Source organism: Dipodomys ordii, unplaced genomic scaffold, assembly GCF_000151885.1.
Source record: "Dipodomys ordii isolate 6190 unplaced genomic scaffold, Dord_2.0 Scaffold59, whole genome shotgun sequence".
NCBI lineage: Eukaryota > Metazoa > Chordata > Mammalia > Rodentia > Heteromyidae > Dipodomys > Dipodomys ordii.
This window is the reverse complement of record NW_012267275.1, coordinates 9,090,988-9,117,212: the sequence shown is the minus strand read 5'-3', so window position 1 is coordinate 9,117,212 and position 26,225 is coordinate 9,090,988. Positions and strand designations below refer to the sequence as shown.

The following is a 26,225-nucleotide window of genomic DNA, read 5'->3' as shown; positions in this document are numbered from 1 at the left end:
GAATAGTTGAGCTGTTGTTTGTTACTAAAGCTCAGACATTATTTCTTTAGTAACAACTTAAACCAGTTCAACTGACATAAATTGTTAAGTAATCCAGGATTAACCTATTAAAACTGTAGAAGCCCTTTAGGCTCCTACACTAATCCTAGAAACTGGAATTTTGATGAGTACTGTGATGCATGGAACTAAACTGGAGTGATCCAATGCCTTGCGAATGGTAGTACTTCATACTTAGTTAAACATTCAATAGGAGAAATCATGAGATCCTCTATTTAAGTTCCACTCACTTACAGAAAATTCAGATGCAAACAGTATTATGCCTATAATCCAGAATTAGAAGAATCCTTTCCATTTTGAAGTTCTGGATGAATTTTAAATTAGAAAATAAGCGCTAAGGAAACTTTTTCAACTTATGAAAACTTCATATTGGAAACTTTCTGGAAAAGCTTCCCCCCCCCATACCCATTGTAAAATAAATACTTTGTATCCCAAATTTAATTTCATTAAGACACACTTTAATAACGCTATAAAGAAATATTTTACAGCCATAGAGATCAATAACTTTCCATGCGGAAATAAAAAATTCATTGCTCAATAATATTATTGAGGCAAGTGAGGAAAGATTACTCTCTTAATCTGAAATGTTAGGTTTTTTCAGTGCAAAACCAGTTATAAAATATTTAAACTCAATATTTAAAAATAAAAAGTGGTCCAATTCAGCAATGTTCAAGTTCTAAATTTCAAAAGAACAAATCATTACATACATTTTATAGTAAAATACAGAGATTCATGAAGTACTTGAGTACTTGAGATATAAATTTCTAATGAATCATACAAGTCAGCAACAACCAAGCAGATAACATTCTCAGTTTGAGTGTCAGAAGCAGAAAGATGAAATTACTGTACCAAATCTTTTTTCTCCTAGCTAAATAGCTATACAAACTAATGGTCAACATTCTGTTTCCTTTGCAGTTGCGTGCTCTAGAATGATATTCCCCACCCCCTGCCCCCATCCTAAGTACTTGTGATTTCATTCCTGTATTCAGAATTGATCCAAACAATTTTTATGTTCCAGGAACACTTAGCTGAAATAACCATCTATAATGTGAAGAGTCATGTACAGAGTACAGCAGATTTTTCTCTAGCCAAGTACAGGCCAACCTAAAGTGGTTTCAACTCTGAGCAAGTCATTCATGTATTATTTCTAGCAAACACTCGGTCCCCTCGGAGGGTTAGGTGTTGAAGTTGGTACTGTAGCACTTCTGTGTCAGCTGGCTCCTTGATGTTCATTTTATCTAGATTGAGGTAGTCCAGAGATTTGGAGTGAGCCCTCTTACCTTTAAGAAGACAAAGAGGCAGTGGCCCATGGAGGGCCTTATAAGGTTCATAAGGTAAGGACTTAGTGCACTTGTCTCCTGAGCTGGGCATCCGTCTTCGCCTCCTGCCATTCACAGCTGGAATCTCATATGGCTGATAGTATCTACTTCTGGTTTTATACAAACGCGAGGAACGTGCAAGTCCTGCATCCAGCTGTTTGGAGCGCAAGGAAGGCATGGCTTCACCCTTGCTCTCTTCTCCTGTGCATTTCTGGGCTAACTTCAGGAGTTCCTCACCAGTTGTGAAGCCAACCAAATAGTTAGAGTCCATGTGTAGGATCTGGTAGCCTGACACAGTCCGACGCATGGGTGAGCAGGGTGTGCTAGAGCAGCGGGGTTTCTCTGCCTCTGTTTTTCCCGGGGAACTCCCCTCTGCCACGGGCAAAGGCAGGGTGGTCAGAGTACTTCTGGATTCTCCATTTATATCTACTTCCATTTTAGGCACCAGTCTGCACGCTCCTAAAAGTAAACAGACTCAGGTTAGAAAATAATTGAACTTGAGACAAGCTGGATCCTTTCAGAAGTCAAGGAGCGTGAAGTAACACTTGCCTAAAGGTAACAGGACATGTAAAGGATAGATTGGTGTCTATGTCTAACACAATTTGAAGCAAGCATGAAATGACCACTACCTCTCTGCTTCCCAGAACTCAATGGCAGGTTAAATAAAAAACGACAGTACCTTGAAAAAGTTCAGACAACAATACTAAAGGCAACACACCATTCAGCCATATTACGTTTATTCCTTTAAGCAATATTAAACAAATAGAATGAAGTTCTAAATATTACACAAATAAAAGCATGCTTATCAAGTTTCACAGGACTTTTCAAAAATACTTCTGACTGAAAACTAAGATTTTCCCTCATTTAATTCAGATTAAATTTTCAGCTTTTCAGGACTGTGATTCATTACAATTGCATTCAGGGCATGTAATACAATTGTCCGAGCTGATCAATCTCTGCAAAGAATACATATTAGTCCTAAAAATATTTTTTGTTTATGAATGAGTCCTTGAAGATGGTTCTCTTAAACATTCCAAATGTTCCTCTTTTGATGTCCCAGTACGTTAAAGAAAAACTTATATTTTGCAAGTTAATTCTAAACCAAATCCATCATGTATATTGTGGTATTTAACATATAGATAGTAAATGTAATTTTATGACTATTTAATCATAAAACATAGCAGGCATTGATAGTCAAATACTTTACAATGCCTATGATAGTATTATTTCAAATAGTTTAATAGAAGGATGACTCACAATGAGTTCTGATATTATTCATTGCAATTGTCACAAGACATTTTGAAAAACGTCAATAACAAGAAGTTCTACACATAATGGCAAGGTTCCTAGAAAGTTGCAGGTAAAACAAATTTTGGAAAACAAGGTTAGTGGAAACAGTGGTAAAGTCATTTTTGAGAAACTCTGTTCCTACTTAGTTGTCAACTGGAAATAGTTTGTACAGTTTTGAATATACCTTGCAGATCACTAATCAAAATGTCAAATAACTGGGCTTAAGATTTAAAAAAAAATACTGAAAAGGGCTATTCCACCACATGAATTTCAGGAGTTCTTTTATAAAATGAATCACTTTTCTAAAGTGAAGAATTTCCTCAAATGTTGATACCTATTTAAAAATCTAAGCAACTAGAAAACCAAAACTAAAAAAAATCAAAAACAAGTCAAACAGCAAAACCAAAGTGACTGCTTCCTTTTCATACTCTAATTACACCACTTGCTGACTATGAATCAGGAGGCAGCACCATCCGACCACAGTTCTCATCTACAACAAGTGAAAACCAATCATGGTTCCTAAAAGATAGCAAACATCAATGAGACCAATATAGAGATCGCTCTATTCCAAACCTTAAACTATTTTTAATTTTCACTGAGCCAAAATTTCATAATCTTTCAATCCTTCTGACATTAAAGTAACTGGCTTTATCTTATTAACATAAAGAAAACTACATACTTATTCTATTGTGAAATTTCTCTACTGACAGGATCAGAATACCAGCAATTTTTTGGCTATGTACATTAGACATCTCAGCTAATAAACTTTCATGGATGAAATGGCCAATTTTTATGCTCAAAGAATGTTTACCCTATGCCAAATGACAAATCTATCCATCTTTTCCTATTAATGTCATCACCCAGAGAGAAAATAAAAAGACAGATGCAAGAGTTCTGAACTATATAACCTGGTGGACAACTCCAAGCAGGAACTGTTTCCCATAGTTTATTCTAAAACCAAAAAAGAGATAGGGACAGTGAGACAGAGGAGGAAACAGTAGGTACACACAAAGTGCAGTATGGACAAGAAGAGCTACCAAGACAGTGACATGGAGTAATCTGTCCTCACTCAGAAAATGAGCTGGTTCTCTTCTGACTCTTACACACAAGCCACCCACAGATTTCCAATAACTACTTCATTCTCATTTGATAAATTAAAAGCTTCTTAAAACCTCTGAGTTCAGATTCTACCACTTGGAATTGGGTAGTGCTAATTCATAGCAATGTTAGGCTAATTTTTTTCTCCCAAAGAGCAAAAAGGGCTAAGCAAGTCAACGATGTACAAAGTTTCAGTAGGGAAAAGTCAGCCCAGGTTCGGTGGTCAATAGGGTCATTAAAAGTTTGATCCTGGAAGTGGTGCTGTGGCTCAAGTCATAGAACACTAGTCTTGAGCTGAAGAGCCCAGGGGCAGAGCATGCCCAGGCCCAGAGTTCAAGACCGACCAAAAAAAAAAAAACAGACAAAAATGTTTGATCCTACATTAAACTAATCATGACAGACTAAAACAAACCACTGGAAAATCTTTTTTTAAAAAAATTACAAAAATGTTTTTATTGTGAAAATACCGTACAGAGGGGTTACAATTACATGGGCAAGATAATGAGTACATTTCTTATCAATCATTGTTGCCTCCTCCTTGTTTCCCTTTCCCAACCCCCCCCCACAAAGTTGTAAAGTTAGTTTTTCGACATAACGACTTGTACATCTCATTGTTGCAATGGGTCCATCTGTATCCCTATTTAAACTATTTGTTTTTGCCCTTCCCCCCCACAAATTATAACAACATCAAATACAGTGAGAGCAGGGTTATACCGTGGGGTAGGGACATACAAAGCAACAAAGAAATCATCTTATAAATATGTTAGAAACAATCACATGAAAGAAAAAACATTTGTATACTTATGAAATTCATAGAATCTCTTTGAGATGAGGACAAAGGGGAAGAGGACATAATAGCTTAGAGGAAGAGGCAGAAATGATCTGTCAGTTAGCGATTTAAGTACGTGGGAAATTAGAAAAATGAAGAAAGTGAAATGTAGGAAGGTTCAAGATTAAATACACTCTATTATTAGATTAACAATTACTATGAATAAGGTTCCAGCAGCCAAAAATGCCATAAAAAGTATCACCTGACATGGCAAAACTATCCAAATAGAAATCCTGACATCTACCTGGGAGGTTAGAAGTAGAAAACAAAACAAAAACAAACAAAACAGATATAGTTGTAGTAAGAAGTATTCTATAGTTTACTGAAGCAGATAAGATACTGTAGAAAATACCATTTAAACAAAAAGTTTCTAAGCATTTCTATTATCTCTTTATATAAATATATAATTTAGCAACTAAGGCCCATACAAACCAGGTCACTACTCAGTAAATTTCTGAATGGCTCTTTTTCCTGGACATCAAAGGCTTGTTTTAAATATTACTTGAACAGATGCTATTTGCTGAACTCCTGATGAGAAATTCTAAGAGCTGAAAATGTTTGTCTTTCTTTTAAGCTAACATAAGTACCCTGCTCCAAATAGTTCATTTTCAAAACAGCTCTTCTGAGTGGATTCATTGATCTCTGTGCATTCATTGCTGTACAGAAAAATGATTATTAGGTCTTGTTATTCAAGCAAGACCATGACTGGTAAAACCAAGAATCTCACAAAATTACATTTTTAAAGGCTTCCTGCTAATACATGTTACTCTTCTAAAGAACACATGTAGCATGTAGCACATGGAGTATGGGTTTCAGAAAAGAGATTGTGAGTGGCAAATATGTGATTTATAATGTTAACAGGTACAATATAGTTAAACTAAGCACTCAGTATAATTCCAGTTCTTCAATAAAAAACAATTATTTGCAGCATTACTTACCATAGCTAAGATATAGAACCAACCCAGCCAGATGCCCCTCAGTAGATGAGTGGAACAAGAAAATGTGGTACATACATTCAATTGAATTCTATGCTTCCATCAAAAAGAACGACACCACTCCATTTGTTAGGAAATGGAAAGACTTAAAAAAAAAATCATACTAAGTGAAGTAAGCCAGGCCCAAAGAAATATAGCTCCCATGGTTTCCCTTATTTGCAATAATTAGTATGCATGTAGAATGATCTTTTCAGATGAGCTGAAAAGCTCAAAAACCATGTACAAATGACCATATAAGACAATGCTAAGTCAGCCTGCATCCCCATTTAAGTGTTCCCAATATTCCTTCCCCTCCCCAAATTACAAAAATATATATACAAGATGCAGGACACCAGCATCAAATCATGAAAACAGGGGTTATACTGTGGGGTAAGAACATACAAAAGAAACAAAAGAATCACATAGTGCATTCTAAGTACATTAAAAACACTAGCAAGAAAGAATAAACCACTTGTGTCCCTGTCTTGGGGTACATTTTGCTTAACATTATCTCATGTAGTCATATGAAGATGTACAGGACACTATGTTGAAAACGAACTTTAAAATGTCGGGGTTGGGGAAGTGGGTAGGGAAGTGATGGTAGGAGAAAAACAAAGGAAGAGGTAACAATGCTCACTACGAAATGTATTCATTACCTTACTCATGTAACTGTAACCCTTCTGTACAACATTTTTTACTATAGATAGATAGATAGATAGATAGATAGTGCTAAGTGAAATGAACCCAAAGATATGGACACAAGAGATCTGTCTTTATTGTTATTGTTTTAAATGTACCATGTGATTTTATTTGTTGTTGTTGTTTCTTTTGTATGGCATATCCCTTGTTGTCACTGTACTTGATTTTGATACCCTGCATCTTGCATATACATTTGTCTAATCTGGGGAGGGAAAGGGAATAACAAAACATGAAACAAGGACACAGGATTACCCATTGCAACAATGATACCCACGGGACAATATATTGGAAATGAACTTTACAACTTCAGGCAGTGAGGGGGGAGGGGAGATAGGAGTGTGGGAGGTGGGGGAGGGAAGGAATAGTGGGACAACAACAAGGAAAGAAGGAGTAACAGTGATGGACAAGTCATGTACTCATTGCCTTACTCATGTACTTGTAACGCCTCTGTACAACATTTTAACAATAGAATTTTAAAAAGTAATAAAATTTACATTACTAAATTCCTGAAATTTTCTTGACTGGATTTAAATATTGAGGCAAAACTGTGAGCAAGTTTCTCAGGTCATGTTTACTAATACAATCAATCTGCTTAGTTATGTCCCTTCTGAAAAAGGCTAAGTGCTTTCTAATTCCAGAAATCTACTTAAAGAAAATAATATTAAGATTAAACAGTCTGCAAGTCAGCATGGCCTTGCTCCCTGAAGCTGGAATTATAGGTGTACTCTACTGTACCATCAAATATTTATAGAGGTGTACAATATCTTCTACAGCAAAACTTCTTTTTAATGTTTTTTTATTGTGAAAATGCTGTACAGAGGGGTTACAGTTACATGAGCAAGGTAATGAGTACATTTTTTATCAAGCATTGTTGCCTCCTCCTTTGTTTTTCCCCTACCATCCCTTCCTTCCCATCTCCACAACTACACCCCACCCCACCCCTGCACTACAGCAAAACTTCTTAGTGTGTGAATGTTGGGGATTTGTCCCAGGGCCTCACACATGCTAAATATATGTTGTATCACTAAACTACATTCAGCCACCATATTTCTTACTACAAAGCTTTCATGAGGAAATTAGTCACCAAAACTACAACTAGAGATAGCTTATGCTTTGTAGCACATTCCTCTGGGTTTAACATGAAAGAACTGCTTATGAGATGGTTATTTTTAGCAAACATATTCATGACTCAGCAGTTTTTGTATTGCAAAATAAACCTGCATCTAAAAGGCAAGCTGCCAAGATGGAGGATTGCAAAGCACACTTAGAAATATCACCATAGAGATACACAATAGGCATTACTTCTTTTTTTGTTTGTTTGTTGGTCACTGGGGGCTGAACTTTGGGTCTGGGCGCTGTCCCTCAGCTCTTCAGTTCAAGGCTAGCACAATACCACTTGAGTCATGGCTCCACTTCCGGCTTTTTCTGCTTATACGGTACTGAGGAATGGAACCCAGGGCCTCATGCATGCAAGGCAAGCACTCTACCACTGAGCCACCCACCCAGGCCCAGGCATTACTCTTAGCACCATGAAATCACTCCAATACTACCTTCTACTCTCAGGACTGCTAAAGATCAGAGACCCAATCTGCCCTTTTTGCTGCTACTGATACCTTCCGTATGTAGCTGAAAAGAAAGATATTGCGAGAAAGGAGAAAATAGGAAAAAAAAAAAGTCTTATAGTAACAGAAGTGGCAACAATTCTATAGATTAAAGTCCACAACAGAAAATAAAACTAGAAAGCACAACTTGTAGTTGAACAGTGCTTTTAAAACTGAGTTTGTTTCTGGAAACTACTCTGATAAGAATAAGGAAAATGACAGAGCACCAAGACATAGACAGTGACTTCCTAATTGAACTCCAATAGCTCAGCAAATAAGAGTAAGGTTTCAAACTAAAAAGCTTCTACACAGCTAAAGAAATAATCAGTAGCCTGAAGAGGCAGCCTACAGAATGGGAGAAATCTCAGCAGCTATACACCTGACAATAATCCAGATATACAAGGAACTCCAAAAATTAAACTTTAAACTAATAAATAGGCAAATGAATTTTACAGATAAGTCTCAAAAGTATTCCAAATGGCCAATGAATGCATGGTGAATATCCAACCTTTATTGCCGTAAAAGAAATGCAAATCAAAACAACATTGAGATTTTCTTCTCATGCTAGTATGGATGACCATCGCAGAGAGCACAAACAACAGATAATTGGGAGGTTGTTAAGGAAAAGAAGCTTCATACATCTTGCGGGAAATGTAAACTACATATACCCACTATGGAAAGCACCACCAGAAAATCCAGCCATACCACTCTTGGGCATTTATCCATAGGAAGTTCAGCCAAGATATAATAGAGACACTTACAAACCCATGTTTATTGAAAATAACCAAATTATGGAAATATCCCAGATGCCTAACAACTGATAAAAGAATTCAGAAAATGTGCTAAGTAAACAAAAAGAAGTAATACTCAACCATAAAGAATAATGGAAATATGTCATTTTCAGGTAAATGGATAGACTAGAGAGCAACATGTTAAACAGAGTAAACCAGGTTCAGAAGGACAAAGTGCACTTGTTTTTTCTCATATGTGGAAACTGGACTTAAAAAGATAAACATACACAAATACATACATGATCACAACATACAACACACACATAGAGAGAGAAAGGGAGAACGTGTTTATAATAGTGGGACTGATTGAAAAGATTATAAGGACAGTCAGTGGAGAGGACAAAATACATTTTGTCTCTCTACTCTTGTCAGGAAGAAACTCAATTTTAAAAGCACTTTGTAGTGAGGCACTGGTTCACACCTGTCATCCTAGCTACTCAGAAGGCTGAGATCTGAGGATAGCAGTTCAAAACAAGTCGCAGCAAAGCCTATGAGACTCATCTCCAATTAACCACCACAAGGCCACGAATGGAGCTGTGGGTCAATCACTATACTTTGAGCAAAGAAGCTCAAGAACAGCACCTAGGCCCTCAGTTAAAGCCCTAGTAATGGCACACACACAAAATGTTCAACTACAAGTAGAGAGTCAATAATATCAAAACACATTGCATCTGTGAATTAAAAAAGCATAATGAAACTCACTGAAAAAGGCTCAATGAAAGGGGTGGAGTAACGGGGAGAGAGTATAATGCAAAGAGTTAATCTGCTTAAAGTACAATATATGCATGTGTGAAATACCATGGCAAAAACCTTCAAACAATATATACTTTAAAAATGAATGAAGGGAATGTAAAACAGTTCTATTCAGGAATGGATACTAAAAAGGAGGAAGGTGAATGGATGGAATGAATTCAAGTACTTTATATTCATGTATGAAAATAGAACAATGAAACCTGTTAAAACTTTTAAGCAGAAATGAAGGGGGATAAAGGAGAATGATGACAGGGGTGAGTCTAACCAAGTTACATTATGCACAAAGGACATGTGGCAATGAGACCACAGTACACAGTAAATTGTATGCTAATAAAATGATAAAAATTAAAACTTCTAAATCAAGTATTTGATACAAATATAATTCTTAAAATGACACATAAAGGTCATCAATATGAAATTTTTGCATAAATCCAACCAGTACCCATGACCCCGAATTATCTTGAGACATGAAATCCCTGGACATGCTCATTAGTGTTATTGTGGAGTTTTTTTCCTTAGTACATGAGAATCCATACAGGTGACCCCAGACAAAATGATACCAATTCTAAAAACAAAAACAAAAAACAAAAACAAAAAGTATACTGTGTACATTTCTGAAACACTGAGTACCACATGACTGGGAATTTTGATGAGAGAAAAAGCAGAGGTCCCAAGTTATAAAATGCACACAACACACAAGTATAGAGAGGAAACTCCATACTTCAAAAGGTGTGCCGTGGACAGAGTCTGCACAACTCTTGAATAGACTCACCTCAAAAGACTAACCATAGAGCTACCCTACAACCCAGCGATTCCACTTCTGGGCACTTACCCAAATGACCACAAACAAGGCCATACTAAAGCTACCAGCACAACTAGGTTAATTGCAACATTATTTACCATAGCTAATATATACAACCAAGTGAGATGCCCCTCAGTAGAAGAATGCATCAAGAAATTGTGCATATATACACAATGGAATTCTATGCTTCCATCAGAAAGAATGGCATCACTCCATTCATAAAGAAATGAAAAGACTTGGAAAAAAATCACATTAAGTGAAGGAAGCCAGACCCAAAGAAACACAGGCTCCATGGTTTCTCTCATTTGTAATAATTAGTATATGTCTAGGATAATCCTAGTATGTGAGCAGAATAACTCTATAGCTATGTGCATATGACCATATAATATGATGCTAAGCAAAGTGAACTCCAAGACATGACAACAAGAGGTTTTTCTTTGTTGTTGTTGTTTTTAATGTGCTATGTGATATTCTTTTTTGTGGTTTTCCCCCTATGGTTTATCCCGTTGTCACTGTATTGATTTTGGTACCCTGGGTATTATATTTATATATATCTGAATTAGGGAAGGGAAGAGGAACAACAAAATGGTGAAACAAAGGACAAACATTGCACCAATGTCACATCTATACTCACAAGAGAATATGTTAGAAATGACCTGTACAACTTGGTGGGGGGAGGCCTGAGGGGGTAGGTGGGAGAAAAATGAGGGAGGGGTAACAAATTTGACAAGAAATGTACTCACTACCTTAACAAATGTAATTGTAACCCCTCTGTACATTTGACAATAAAATTAAACTTAAAAATAAAAATAACTCTGAAAACAGCTGGTTAGTTTCACAACTGTATGTGGAATTCTCTTTGAGAAATATTGTATCCTATTATCTGGAATTAATCTAAAAAACTCCAAGACTTAATTGGTTCTTTAGCTTTTCTATTATGCATATGTATGTATCAGTTGCTCACCTACTTAAAAATTTCCAACTCCCTACAATGTAGCTGAGATATCAAAAGGCATGGAATTGGGTTGTTAAGACTCATACTCCCAACTTAAGACACTGATTTTTTTTCTGGTTTCTCTTAACACATCTTTATTCTCCTGCATCATAAACCAAATGTGATTAACAGAAGTATTTTTATAATAGGAAGGAACTAGTATGGTCTAGGTATAATGTAATTCTCATGGAAAGTAAGACAAATGAAAGTTCACAGAAGCTGAGCTAAATCCGCACTTAGGCCCCTCCAGGTATCCCCCATAGCCACTCCGCCGGATGTCTGTCTCTGACTGTATTGGGCTTTGAGACTGGAGCTCCACTGTACTTGCTCAGTTATTTCACTTCATAAAGAAATTCCAAACAGCCCTTAGAGCCAATGAAGACATTTTATAGCCACTTTTCCCTACCAGACATTTTCTATCCTTTTTCTGGTTCCAATGACTTCAATGTTTTTGAATCCTGTAAAAGTAATATATGCAGACATTTGATCCAAATAGTTCACAATAATCATTCTAATGATTGTGCTTTTAAATTTTTAATAAAAACTAACAATAAAGCTTTATTTAAAATGTTTTCCTCTTACCAGGCACTGGTAGCTCACGCCTGTAATCCTAGCTATTCAGGAGGCTGAGATCTGAAGATCATGTCTCTAAGCCAACCAACTCTTCAATTAAATTACAGAAAAAGCCAGAAGTGGTGCTGTGGCTAAAGGGGTAGAGCGTTTGCCTTGAGCAAAAGGAGTTCAGGGATAGTGCCCAGACAGAAGTTCAAGGCCCAGGACCAGAAAAAATAATAATAATGCAGTAAGTGATGCTGTGGCTCAAGTGGTAGAGCACTAGCCTTGAGAACAGACAGGCTCAGTGACAGAGATTAGGCCCTGAGTTGAAGTGCCAGGACCAGCAGAATAATAATAATAAAATAATTACAATAATAATAATTTTTTACTAAAGGTAAACAGAAATTATTTAAGACCAGAAGATAATGTGACAAAAAAGATACTATGTTTGATTTTCTCAAAGAAAAATGAAAAGGGCATGATTTCCATTCTTTAACCTTCAATCTATGATATTTTCACTTACAATACTTACTTTCTATAAAGAATTTTACAAACTAAACACCTTCAAAAATGGGGAAATAACATTTACACATACAAAAAATATACCCAGTACACATTTTTTAAAATATTGTGCATAGGATACAATACCCCACTATAACTATTGTAATTTAGCTTAAAGAAAACATGCCCTACCACGGCACACAGGAGACTTGCTGCACTGGGGACCAGTAGTCAACCCATACAGAATCGACACAACTTGGACAGTTTCCCAGGGGCCAAGCTTGTGAAAAATTTGGCATAAAGTAGTACTGTGAAAATACCACTTAGAAACCTTAGCTTCTGGATGTGAAGGGTAAACCAAAGGAGGAGGCTGCAATGCTTGGTAAGAAATGTACACATTATCCTGCCCATGTAATTATAACCCCTCTGTACAGTATGTTCACAAATAAAATTAAATTAAATTTAAAAAAAAGAAACCTTAGCTTCTAACAGTGTTGGGGGAATATCAATACCAAACTTCAAACTCTATTATAAAGCCTTAGTTATGAAAACAGCTTGATACTGGCACAAGAAAAGGCATGAAGACCAATGAAATAGAATCGAAGTCTCAGACCTGAACCCACAGACCTATGACTACCTAATCTTCAATAAGAGAGCCAAAATTATCAGATGGAAGAAAGACATATGGTGCAGGCAGAATTGGCAACACACATGTAGAAAATTGAAGTTAGATCCTTATATATCACCCTGAACCAGACTCAACTCCAAATGGATCAAAGATCTTGAAGTAAAAGCAGAGACCCTGAAAATATTACAGGAAGAGATAGGAGATATGCTAGGGCTCCTCGGGACAGGTTGAAACTTCCTAAATAAAGATTCAGAAACACAACAAATCAAAGAAAGGCTATATAAATGGGATCACATTAAAAAGAGCTTTTGCATGGCAAAGGATATAGCTAGCAAGATAAATAGAAAGCCCACAGATTGGGAGAAGATCTTCACTAGCTATACAACAGACAAGGGTTTCATTTCCAAAATATACATAGAGCTCAAAAAATTACCCCCCATAACAAATCTCCAAAGAAACAATCACCTAATTAATAAATGGGCTAAAGAATTAAAAAGAGACTTCTCTGAAGAGGAAATGAGAATGGCCAATGACACATAAAGAAATGCTCAGCCACTGGCCATAAAAGACATGTAAATCAAAACCACATTGAGATCCCACTTCACCATTATCAAGAAAACAAATAACAGATGCTGGCCAGAACATGTCCAAAAGGGAACACTACTACACTGTTGGTGGGAATGTAAGCTGGTTCAAACACTTTGGAAGGCAGTATGGAGGTTCCTCAAAAGACTAAACAGAACTCCCTATGATCCAGCAATCCCACTTCTGGGCATTTACCCAAATGGTCACAAACAAGGGTATACTAAAGCTACCAGCACAACTATTTATTTACTACAGCTAAGATATGGAACCAACCCAGATGTCCCTCAATAGATGAATGGATCAAGAAAATGTGGTGTAGGGGCTGGGAAGGTGGCTCAGTGGTAGAGCGCTTGCCTTGCATGCCTGAGGCCCTGGGTTCGATTCCTCAGCACCACATAAGCATAAAGAAAAAAGCTGGAAGTGGCACTTTGGCTCAAGTGGTAGAGTGCTAGCCTTGAGCTGAAGAGCTAAGTGACAGCACCCAGGCCCAGAGTTCAGGCCTCCTGACCGGACCCCAAAAAAAAAAAAGAAAAGAAAAGAAAATGTGGTATATATACACAATGGAATTTTATGCTTCTATCAGAAAGAATGGTATTGCCTCTTCTGTAAGGAAATGGAAAGACTTGGAAAAAAATCACAAGTGAGGGCTGGGGAGGTGGCTCAGTGGTAGAGCACTTGCCTTGCATGCCTGAGGCCCTGGGTTCGATTCCTCAGCACCACATAAGCAAAAAAAAAAAAAAAATCACAAGAGAAGTAAGTCAGACCCAAAGAAACATAGGCCCTATGGTTTCTCTCATTTGTAATAATGAATATATGCCTAAGATAGTACTGGCAGAGAATCATAAGAGCTCAAGAGCTATGTACATATGACCATACAAAAATGATGCTAAGCCAGGCTCTGATGACTTACACCTGTAATCCTAGCTGCTCAGGAAGCTGAGATCTGAGGTTCAAAGCTTGCCCAGGCAGGAAAGTCCATGAGACTCTTATCTCTAATAAACCACTAGAAAACTAGAAGTGGTGCTGTGCCTCAGGCAGTAAAGCGCTCACCTTGAGCTCTTTAGCGCAGGGACAGCACCCAAGCCCAGAGTTCAAGCCCCATGATGAACAACTACAAAAAAAAAGATGCTAATTGAAATTAACTCCAAGACATAGAAACAACAGCTCTTTTTTTCAGTTGTCAACCTTGATGCTGCCTTGATGTACTGTATCTAATTCTTTCTTCTTATTTCATTTTTTCCATTGGTTTATCCCTGGTAATCTCTGTCTTCAATTCTGGTACCCTTCATCTTGTATAACATTTGTCTGATTTGGGGAAGTGAAGGGAAATAAATACTGAAGTACAAAGGATGACCCACTGCAACAATGATATTTACAAAACACTATGTCAGAAATGAACTTTACATCTTCGGACAGGGAAAGGATATTGGGAAAACAACAATGGAGTAACAATGTTCAACAAGAAATGTACCTTATATAACTGTAACCCCTCTGTACTACAATAAAATTTAAAAAATAGGGCCTTGGAAGGTGGCTCAATGGTAGAGCGCTTGCCTTGCATGCATGAGGCCCTGGGTTCGATTCCTCAGCACCACATAAGCAGAAAAAAAAGCCGGAAGTGGTGCTGTGGCTCAAGTGGTAGAACGCTAGCCTTGGACCCAAAAGAGAGAGAGAGAGAGAAAGAAAAAGAAAGAAAAGAAAGAAACCTAGCTTCTTAAATCATTTCTGAAAATACCTAATTTTGTTTATAATAGCTAAACAAACAATTCTTTTTGAAAAGTGTTGCATTTTGGGAATGTTTTTTAAAACTTACATTTATCTAAAAAAATTCACACCAACACCCACCCCCCAATAATAATGCTGTTTCACATGCTTTACTGTACTTAGAAATACCCTATATGAAAACATAATGAAGATAAGTATCTCCAATGTACAAAACAGACAAGTCACAAAATTCTATGAACTAAGCAGTTGAAATGAACCACATAGAACACAGAGATGTGGGTCTCACAAGCATGGCTAATAATTAGTACTGTAGTGACTAGAATCACCTGGTTTTAATGCCAGACTCATCCTAGAGCTTACCTACCTGGAACCTCCTTTGTTCTTGGTGGTGACAGAGGAGAGGATACTGCATCCATGAAGTCAGAGCCCTGCCCAGAGCCATGCAGGCTGTTGAGTGTCCATTAACAACCCAGTTCCCCTGGATCTATGCTCAGTGCCCTTTCCATCATGCAGTCATTCTAACATGTGGTTCCTAACTTGGCTTCGGAGTGAAAATCATACACGAAGTTTCAAAAAATACTGGTGTCTGTGTTTCAGGCCTCAGATTTGTGACTGACTTAATTGAACTGAGGAGGAACTGAGGGGTCTGAAATTTTTAAGGAATACCAGTTGACTCTAGTCAACATAGAGGTTTGAGAATTTACCAGGCAGAACATACCTTCTTTGAAGTCCTTCTGTTTTTAGTCACTTTGGTGACTAAAAACATTTTTACTTGCTTATAATCACTAACAGCAGCACTAAAGCCTTCTAATATACTGTGTCTAATCCACTGTGATCTGAAAATACCTGTTAAAGTTATTAAAACTGTATATAAAATTAAAATGTGCTGAATGAGATTTGAGCCTTCTCATCTATATGCACTTGGTTCTATTAAATTACTTTGCAAATTAGTTTGAAACTTGCTTATAAAATTGAAGAAATGAAGCTGGGTGTTGGTGGCTCATACCTGTAATCCTAGCTACTCAAGAAGCTGAAATCTGAAGATCATGATTCGAAATTAATCTAGGCTGAAAAGTCTGTGAGACTCTTATGTCAATAAACCACCAAAAAATCTAGAAGTGGTGCTGTGGCTCAAGTGGTAGAGGGCTAGTCTTTTTTTTGGGGGGGGGGGGGGCCTCCAGTCATGGGGCCTGAACTCTGGGCTTGGGCGCTGTTCCTCAGCTCTTCAGCTCAAGGCTAGCGCTCTACCACTTGAGCCACAGCACCATTTTTGGCTTTTTTCTTTTTGCGTATGTGGTGCTGAGGAATCAAACCCAGGGCCTCATGTATGAAAGGCAAACACTCTACCACTCAGCCACCTTCCCAGCCCCCAAGGGCTAGTCTTGAGCACACAAAAAGGCTCAGGGACAGTGCCTAGGCCCTGAGTTCAAGCCCCAGGACTGGAAAAAAAATTGAACAAATGCTTATTAAACAGCCCAGCTACCCCCACACCAGGGTATTTTTCCCAAGGAAAGTCAAAATACATTTTTATACAAACACCTGAATATGAGTGTTTTTAACAAGGTCATTCATAATTACCCCCAAACTAGAAACAATCTAAACATCTATCTTGGGGAAAGAGAGCTGTACAGTAGAATACCACTCCCCAAAGAAGAAGTACAAACTAGAGGTGCACCAAATTAAATATGGAGGTAGAAAATGCTATGTACAATATAATTCTATCTGTGTGATGTTCTTAAAAATGCACAAGTTTGGGTCAGAAACCACTCATTGCTAAGAGCTGGGGTGCAGAAAGGGAACAGACTACAAAGAGACACAGGGAAATTGAGAGTTATATACATTGACTGTCTTGGCCATCACACAACTGGATACATCTGCAGAAGGAATCCAATTGCACCCCTTATCTGAGCATATTTTTACCATATGTAAGCTATGACTTACTTTAAGAAACAAGAGAAGTATTTATCACATTCGTCCAAGTTTTATATGATTTTCCAAACTGCTTAAAATTTATGGACTGTGCGATCTCAGAGTCAAAAGGAATCTCTTTTTCCTAAGTTTTTTAACTGGTACGAGAGTTTGAACTCAGAGCTTATGCTAGCTCAGCTAGCACTATACTACTTGAGCCATGCTCTAGGCCAGCTTTTTGCTGGTTAGACAGTCTGACTTTTCTCCTGGATTGGCTTCAAACCTCTGATTCTCTAGATCTCCATCTCCTTAATAGATAAGATTAGAAGCATGAACCACTGACACCCATTTCAGAAGGAATCTTAAGGGTCATCCAAATTGTGTCCCATCTTCAATGACTGGTAACTTATTAACTCCCAAATATAACCACACTCAAGGCAATTTATTTTTACCTTTTTTTTCTTTTTTTTTTTGCCAGTCATGGGGCCTGAACTCTGGGCCTGGGGCTGTCCCTCAGCTCTTCAGCTCAAGGCCAGCACTCTATTACTTGAGCCACAGCACCACTTCTGGCTTTTTCTGCTTATGTGGTACTGTGGAATGGAGCCCAGGGCTTCATGAATACAAGGCAAGCACTCTACCACTGAGCAACCTTCCCAGCCCCTATTTTTACCTTTAGTATCTATGCTAGAATGCCACTGTAACTAAAATATACACATAAAAACATAAATGCATCCATATACAAACATATATGCATATGCATACAGAAGAGTGATGGTAACACACACAAACACACAAACACACACACACACATACACACACACCATATTCCTGTACTTTCTAACCCCTTTATTTTTGTTGGCTGATCTAGTGACCCAGTCACATTATTCCTAACAATATTTTCTAATTGTTTTTGTACTTAGCATTTTCAGATTTCTTCTGCTTTTCCTCACCACTGGAAAATTTACAAATGTTTTCCTTTTTTAGTATTTTGAAATGCATTTTCAGTGGCTCATGTCTGTAATCTTAGTTACTCAGGAAGCTGAGATCTGAGGATGGTGTTCTGAAGCCAGTATGGGCAGGAAAATCTGTGAGAATATTTTTGACACATTTTTTTTGTGAAGTTGATGTACAGAGGGGTTTCAGTTACATAAGTAAGGTAATGAGTATATTTCTTGTCAACTTTGTTAGCCCTCCCTCAATTTTCTCCTTTCACTCCTCCCCACCCGCTCCCCCAAAGCTGTATAGATTGTTTCCAAAATATTGTCTTGTGTATAGCGCTGTTGCATTGGTTATCTCCAATAAACCACTCAGAAAAAGCCAGAAGTGGCACTGTGGCTCAAATGGTAGAGTACTATCCTTGAGCAAAAGAAGCTCAGGGACAGAGCTCAGGTCCAGGACTGATCTTTTTTTTTTTTTAACACATTTTCACAGAATAGCTTCATCTACTGAACAACACTACTTAGCATGTCTTTGAATTATTCTGTTGCTGACTACTAATTAAGAAATCACTTATTTAGAAACTGAATTTTCCATGGATTATTTGACCTCTCTAAATAATAAATGCTGAAGTCTTAAGAAGATAATGATTAATCTTCCTGTTGAAAGACTTGGAGTGACACAAACAACTGTGCCTGCATAGTTACATGGATGACACTGAAAAGAAAGACAGCCAAAGGAGAAGAACAGTGAACACTCTTAAATGCTAAAGGTCACAATGTGGTAATGGAAGGAGGGCCACTCTTGCAGTCAACTGATATACAACTAATTTTGAAAATTAGCTACTCTTGTGCATAATATAAAACTTATACTATTACTTTCCCAATAACCACATTTTTTAATTCTTCCAAGAGATTGCCTTTATATTACAGGAATTTCAGAAACGGAAAATAAATACAAAGTGCCAACATTTGAAATAATTTTAGCATTCCCTCGTTATCATTTCAGCTCTACCCATTAAAAATTTTGTAATTGAACCATACATATTTACAATAATACAATTCACATTAACCTACTTATACAATCCTTAAAATAGTGTGATATTATGTTCATGTCCCAATTAACAACCAGAAAATGTAAACTATAACTTACCAGACAAAATCCCAGAAGATGTCACTGTACAATTTCCAAAGAGTCCCAAGGGAGCACAGGCATAATAATTTTTTTCTGATACTAAACATGAAATACAAAAATAAACCTGTAATTTACCAAGTAGCAAAAATTATAAAGCCATTATAGCAATTCCATCTGCAAAACAGAATGAAACTAGAAGTACAGATTGTATAGTACACAATAATTGATTATTTCAACAGAAAATAATTTTGAGTTTTTTCAGCTAAATTAGTCCTCTAGCACCTTGTTCATTCTCGTGGATTTAATTAGGCTAACCATGGAGACAAGAAAAATTAGATGCTTAAGTGTTGACTTTACCATCCCTGTCTCATTGATACACAGGGGAGAACATGAGTTAAGACAAATGGTCTTCTTTCTGGGCTGGCTTGAGAACTCTGCCTCCTGACCTGGCATTAACAGTAATTTATTTTTATTTTATGTATTTATTTTGTCCATCATGGGGCTTGAACTCATGGCCTGACACTCTCCTTGAGCTCTTCTGTGCAAGGCTAGCACTCTACCACATGAGTCACAGCTCCACGGCCAGTTTTCTGGTGGTTAATTGGAGATAAAAGTGTCATGGACTTTCCTGCCTAGGCTAAATTCGAACCGCAATCTTCAGATCTCAGCCTCTTGAGTAGCTAGGATTACAGGCATGAGCCACCAAGACCAAGCAAGAGTAATCTTTAAAATGAGGCCAGCCATACCAATCTATCCCTAATACAGTTGTTAGTGGATCCAGTGCCATAAGGTAAGTGATTCTGTCCTGCAAGCAATGCATTTCACAGAAGTGTGATAGTATTATTATACAATTGATTCCTGGTGTCTACTCTTTGAGCCATAAAATAGCAATGGAAAAAAAATACTCTCATAAGACTGCTGTGGGACAAAATGATTAGAGGGCTATTGGAAAATGTTTTTGAAAAAACCCAGAACATTCTTTTTACTTCTTTCTGGATGTCACCTTGCTTATGATTTCTAGCATCTCCTCTGTGCCAGGGGGAATTAATGTGTAAGAGAATCTATCTTTATCTCCTACCTCCTCAGTTAATTGGGTTAATTTGTTGAGACCAAGAAAACTCCCCAAAGCCTTTTTCCACGGGTAAAAGTTTCCTTAGTTGTTGAAGATCCTGTTGTTGTGTTCAACAGAAGGAGAATGAGTAGACAAGCAAAATGGGCATATCCTACTTACAGAGGGGCAGAGCCTGAAGCAGGCATCCTGTACATCATGCCCCAAACTGAAGACAAGTAGTGAGGGGAAAGACAGGGCTCTGTTACTTTATACCTCTAACCAGCACAAAGGATTTTGAACCCCCCAAAACTGGGTAATTTGCTGAAAGAAAGGTTTTTGCTTCCTCAGCTTGAGCAACTAGAGGAGCTAATGCACCAAAATTGTCATTCCAAGAGGTTATCATGTTCTTCAGCTTTTGGCAAGTTTTAGTACATGGATAACAGACATGTTCCATTTCATATATTTTATCATTAACTACTGTTAAAACTGAATAAACCAAGAAATCTAGATAATTAAAAGTTGTTTCCACATCACTAATGAAGCTTCTGATTTTAATATAAACTAATGTAACAAAAATTGTTTTCTAATAACTTGTTTATTTCACATAATTTCCCTAAAGAATTGCCCCACTATTACTGTTAGTTCATATTACTATCTTAAAGTAAATAGATTTTAATGGGGAATGGGATTAAAAACTATCTAATTTGGGGGAATCTTCTGTGTAACAAGCCGCATGTAATTATATCATTTAATTTTTACTCCACAAGGAAAATATTATTGGCCTAACTTGAAAGAATTCAATCCAATAAGACCAACTGAGAATCTGGGTAGGAGGGAGAACTCCAAATGACATCTTTACATTCGTGTGGCCACTATTCAGTGGTAAGCCTTGTACCTAATCATCCTCTCCTTTAAAAAAATGTATATTAATCAATTTCTGTAAATGGAATATTATTTAAATGTTTAAGAGGATGCACTTTATCTAAAAGCTTTATTTTCTCATTCGTGAAACATTGAGGGGGGTGGCATGTTTTATTACTGGCTTTAAATTTCCAGCTTCAAAAATACAAGATTTCAGTGTACCTAGGGGAATATCTGCTACAAAACCATTCTAAATAATAGATTCTTTCTTGTAGGCATTTCCAAACTTTTTTTTTTATCACAAATTTTAAAGCAGAAAAAAAATATGTCACTCAGTTCTTGCTGGCTATTCATTTGTCTATTCATTTGGATAACAAATACAGATAGGTATCTAACTTTATTTTTCAAGGCTACATCAATCACAATAATACACAACAGATTTGACTGAGACTCTTACAACCATGACTGGGAATCAAGAAGGAACATGAGAAAAATCTTGATGTCGTAATCCTCAATAAAGATATTTTCTTTTTTTTTTTAATTTATTTTGGGTCCAGTAGTGGGGCCTGAACTCTAGGCCTGGGCGCTGTCCCTTAGCTCTTCAGCTCAAGGCTAGCACTCTACCACTTGAGCCACAGCACCACTTCCGGCTTTTTTCTTTTTGCTTATGTGGTGCTGAGAAATCGAACCCAGGGCCTCATGCTTGCAAGGCAAGTGCTCTACCACTGAGCCACCTTCCCAGCCCATCAATAAAGATATTTTCAATCAAATATTTTATATTTGATTTTAATATTTTCATATAGTTTGTCTCAAGTATTTGGGAATATATTCTTTTCAAGCTTTTAAATACATTGGGGAAATATTTACGTTTTAAAACACCTTTTTTCCAACACCAAAATCAAGAAATCAACTTAAAAACTCAGCATAGATTTGAAAGCAGGGGAGCTTTAAAGTAATTATCCAGTTCCGGCATTGGAGCTGATGAACAAGTCCAGGAAATGGTGGTAATTTCATAGTAAACAAAGTGCAGTGACTGATTATGCATTCGGTCAATGCCAAGTCCAAAATAGAATCTAAACAAAGTCCAAGGGAAGCCAGCAAGGGCGAAACTAAGGTGCAGGAGCTTCCTCCTATTACTGCTCTTCACTCAATTCTGAGGTTGCTTGTGGTTTGTATGTGACTGAGTACTTACCATCCCTGCAGAAGCTGGATGGTGATCACCTCTCAAGGAATCTACTATGAAATGTAATAAAGGTTTTGGTTTCCATCTCCCATAAATAGCAATTCGAAGTTTGTAATCTAAAACTCCCCCAGAATAAATTCAAATAAATTTCAAATAAAATGTTTCACTTTCAGAATACTTCAAAAATCTTTAACATTTGTAATTAATGGTGGCCTTCTCCGGCATGAAGCCTGGGAAGGATATCAATGAACACTGTTTCCTGAGTGGTCCACAAGACAGACTCATTTGAAATTCTTAGAGTATACATAGAAACAACTGAAATAAATAGAATCCTCGCTATAGGTTACAATGTTTCCAGCTCTAAGAAGCTGAAACAAACAAAAGCCAATGACTGTACCCTGTAAACAATGAGAACAGGAAAACTTAAACAAGACCAAGAGCTGTCCACAGCTTCCTTATCCTGTCCACAGGGTAGAGTAGCCACAGGTGACTAAGCAAAACACACCCAACAACTAAGTGCAAAAGAACCTGTACAAATAGAAAAGTTCACAAACATTAACTACCAGGTGTTTCAAACTCCCAGGTAACATGATGTGTACTGTCACAGGTAAAGAAGAAAGGGTTTCAAAAGTATGTCTCAGTTCATAGGCAATATCATGTAATAATGATTTACACTGCCCCAACATGGCAATTATATTCTTATTGTACTCAGAAGTAATATATAACAATGGGAAAGCCATGGATTTTTTTAATAATGGCATTGCAAAGATATCTGAGGAAAACTTTTGTCTATATCCACATAGCCATTCAGTTCCTCACATTCATACAATGGTATTCTTGAATCTCTCTTATTAACATCTCAGTACTGCAAAGGCACTGGGAAAAAGGTAAAGAAGACTCAGTCCAATATGGAAGAGAAGACACATGGACATGGAAATGCACAATTTCATACATGTAAACTCACAAGACACCAGGAACCCAGAAAAAAATGAGTGCCTTTCCCCCAAATAGAAAAATCTCTAAAGGGGAAAAAAATGTTCAGGTCTATACAAAATCCATCCCTACAAATCCATAAATCTCAGGCATCTGTACAGATCCACTAACAAAATAACAAGAAAAAAATAGTAAACAGTATAGCTGAAAAATCACATCTTGTAAATATGAAAGCCTTTCTGAGTCTTTAGTAAATAAATACAATTTAAGTATTTATGATTGTACTAAGAAAAGCAAAGTCCCTTTTAGGCAAATGAATTTAGTAAGGGAGTAATGTTCTAATTCTTACTCCCAAAACTTAGAAAAGAAAAACAGATTTTAAAAAAGCCTGTAGTATTTTTCAGAGTAGCTAATTTAAAAGAAATCAATAATGACCAAAAATAAAGCACCTGGAAAAAATAGAAAAAAACATTTACAAGTCCTTTCAGAGTAGTGAAAATGTTTTGTAATCACTAGTCAAATGCTACTCTAAAAACAAGTAAAAGCAAAATGGACCTCTCCCAAGTAATAAAACACTGCACAGAAATAAAGTGATCTATTCCCCAAAGCACAACACACTACATGGAGAAAATGCTTGGCTATTCCTACATGATCACTTCAGAGTTACCTTTCAAAATATCCTTAATTTTTGAAATATGTGAAATTAAATTGTCAATAGTTTTGAAAAATGCTAAATAGGATATGACTTTTTAAAAACATTGCCCTTACAAACCATTAACTTCACCAGCATGGTAAAACAATTCATAATTGGTTCAGAAAGACAAAATCGTGATGTTCTTTCTAGGTTCAGCTCTTTTAATAGCAACCCCTTTAAAAACTCTTAACATTGATTTTCTTTTTACTTCTGCTAATACAATTTAAACCTAGGTTACAAATATTTCTTACCATGTGAAGTCATCCTTCTACCTTGGGAGAAAATACTGTCTTGCTGCAAATATTACTGACACTAACTGGAATTGAAAGTTTATGTGCAATTTTTACAAGAAAGCAGTCTGACCAGAGTGCAGGTGTGCAGGCTGTGACTAACTTTCTATGGGTAAACTTAAAACTTGGTACCAGTTTGATAAATTGGGGACAAAAATCCACCTAATCTCTTGAGAAGACCAATCACCACCCTGGGCTACAGATCAGCAAACAATTTTTTTTTAATTGTGTTTATACCTTTTACTATTTCCAGCATGCTGCTGCTGCTGCTGCTGCTATTCTAGCAATACTGGCATCTGAACTCAAGACCACAGGTTTGCCAGACAGGTGCTCTACCATTTGAGCCATGTGCCTCCAAAAGTTTTTGTATTGTTTATTTTTTTCCTGAAGAATGCCTCACTTTACACAAAAGCAAGCCAAGACTGTTCTCTTCCTATTTGTGCTTCTCCAAGTCCCTGCGCTGACAAACCCAAACCCTAGTCCAACCATTGGGCAAGATGGAGTCCCCAACAATATTATTTTTGCCTGGTTGGCCTCCAACTATGACCCCTGCTATTCACTTCCTAAGCATCTTCAGCCACCCACCAAGCCAATTTTTAAAATACACTTTTAAATATATCTAAATATTTTTAAATTAGCTCCTCAAAAGAATATGAAAAGATGTGAATTCATTGAGTTAAGTCAATAAATGAATCTCATACCCTGGGATAGTTTTATTAACAGTATCATTTACAATTAAATAAATATAAATAATGGGGGAAACCACCTTGTACACCAGTTCTCATCAAATTAGGAGATCTCATGCTCATTAACTCTTACATTCCACCCTATTTATTTTGAAGTTTACAAAATACATCATTACATAATAAAAAAAGAAAACAAGAATCTGTCAAACACTCATGCAATAATATTAAGCATAAATCCTGTCCTTGAATTCAAAAAGTACCTCGAGCCTCAGCAATAATAACCAGACTGTATTTTAAAATAACTGGGAAAATCAACTTTGGGAAGCAGACATTTCTATCCCCCAGTGTCTATCTGCTCCATGAAAACAGAACAAAGTAAAGCAACTATAAAACCTAAATAATAGAGTTGCTTTTCTAGACAAAAAAAAATGTAAAACGAAGTTTTGTACAATCGTAACAGTTGTACAATTGTGCAAGAATTGTCCTTTCGGCAAGGAGTGGCAAGCACACTATAAAATGCTAGTGCCTCCATTCTTCCTCCTCTGATTAAAAAGTTCCAGCTCTTGTTTTACCTATGCAGCCCAGCCAGGCACACATCTACGAGTGCACACGCGCGCGCACGCGCGCGCGCACACACACAGACACATATACACACCTACCTCATCCCAGCACAAATCATTAACCCTCCCTTCTAGGAGGAGAAACAGTGATCCTTGAGAATGTAGAACACTTGCAAGGGGTAAAGGACGGACCACCTTAGTCTGATCATCTCCTTTCTGGCAGGAGATGTGCGGATTCCACCACTAGAGTTTGGCAGCTTCACAATGGGGCCCGCTACTCAAAAGATCGGACCGCCGCCTGCCACGAACCCCTCTTTCCAACGCTTCCCACCCTCGCCAAAGTCCACCCACCCTAAAGTCCACCCGCCCTAAAGTCCACCCGCGACAGGTGGGGCGAGGGCGGCGATGCCCAGCGACATCCGCCGCTTTCGCTTCTGGCCAGCCCCAGGCCCGCATCCCCGAGCGCACGGCCACCACCCTCCGGCCCTCCGGCCCGTCCGCCCCCGGTGGTGATCGGTCGGCGCGGACAGCCTCACCCCAGGGTGGCTGCCAAGGCGAGGAGGGTCCGAGAGATAAAGCCTCCGAGGCTAGCCCCGAGGCGCTATCTGGCCCGGGCAGTCGAGCCCTGCGCACTGCCAGCCGCGCGTTCAGAGTCGCAGCAGGCCCAGAAAGAGCGACTTCTCCATGGAGCTCCCGGGCCTGCTGTCCCGCGGTGCGGGCACGGCGGAGCCCACGGAGCTGGCGCGCGCGCCAACGCGCCCCGACTTCCGCACCGCGGCACGGCGGGA

The 26,225-nt window shown here is 37.7% G+C and overlaps 1 protein-coding gene across 1 annotated transcript; it reads right to left on the bottom strand.

The window, feature by feature from the left end:
• Positions 1–493: 493 nt before the first annotated feature.
• LOC105989845 (chromosome unknown open reading frame, human C5orf30) lies at positions 494–25,998 on the bottom strand. Its single transcript, XM_013022097.1, has 3 exons — positions 25,974–25,998; positions 19,198–19,278; positions 494–1,835 (listed from the first exon to the last, which is right to left on the bottom strand). The coding sequence occupies exon 3, from the start codon at positions 1,810–1,812 to the stop codon at positions 1,192–1,194; it is 621 nt and encodes a 206-aa protein (XP_012877551.1). The 5' UTR covers positions 1,813–1,835; positions 19,198–19,278; positions 25,974–25,998; the 3' UTR covers positions 494–1,191.
• Positions 25,999–26,225: the final 227 nt, after the last annotated feature.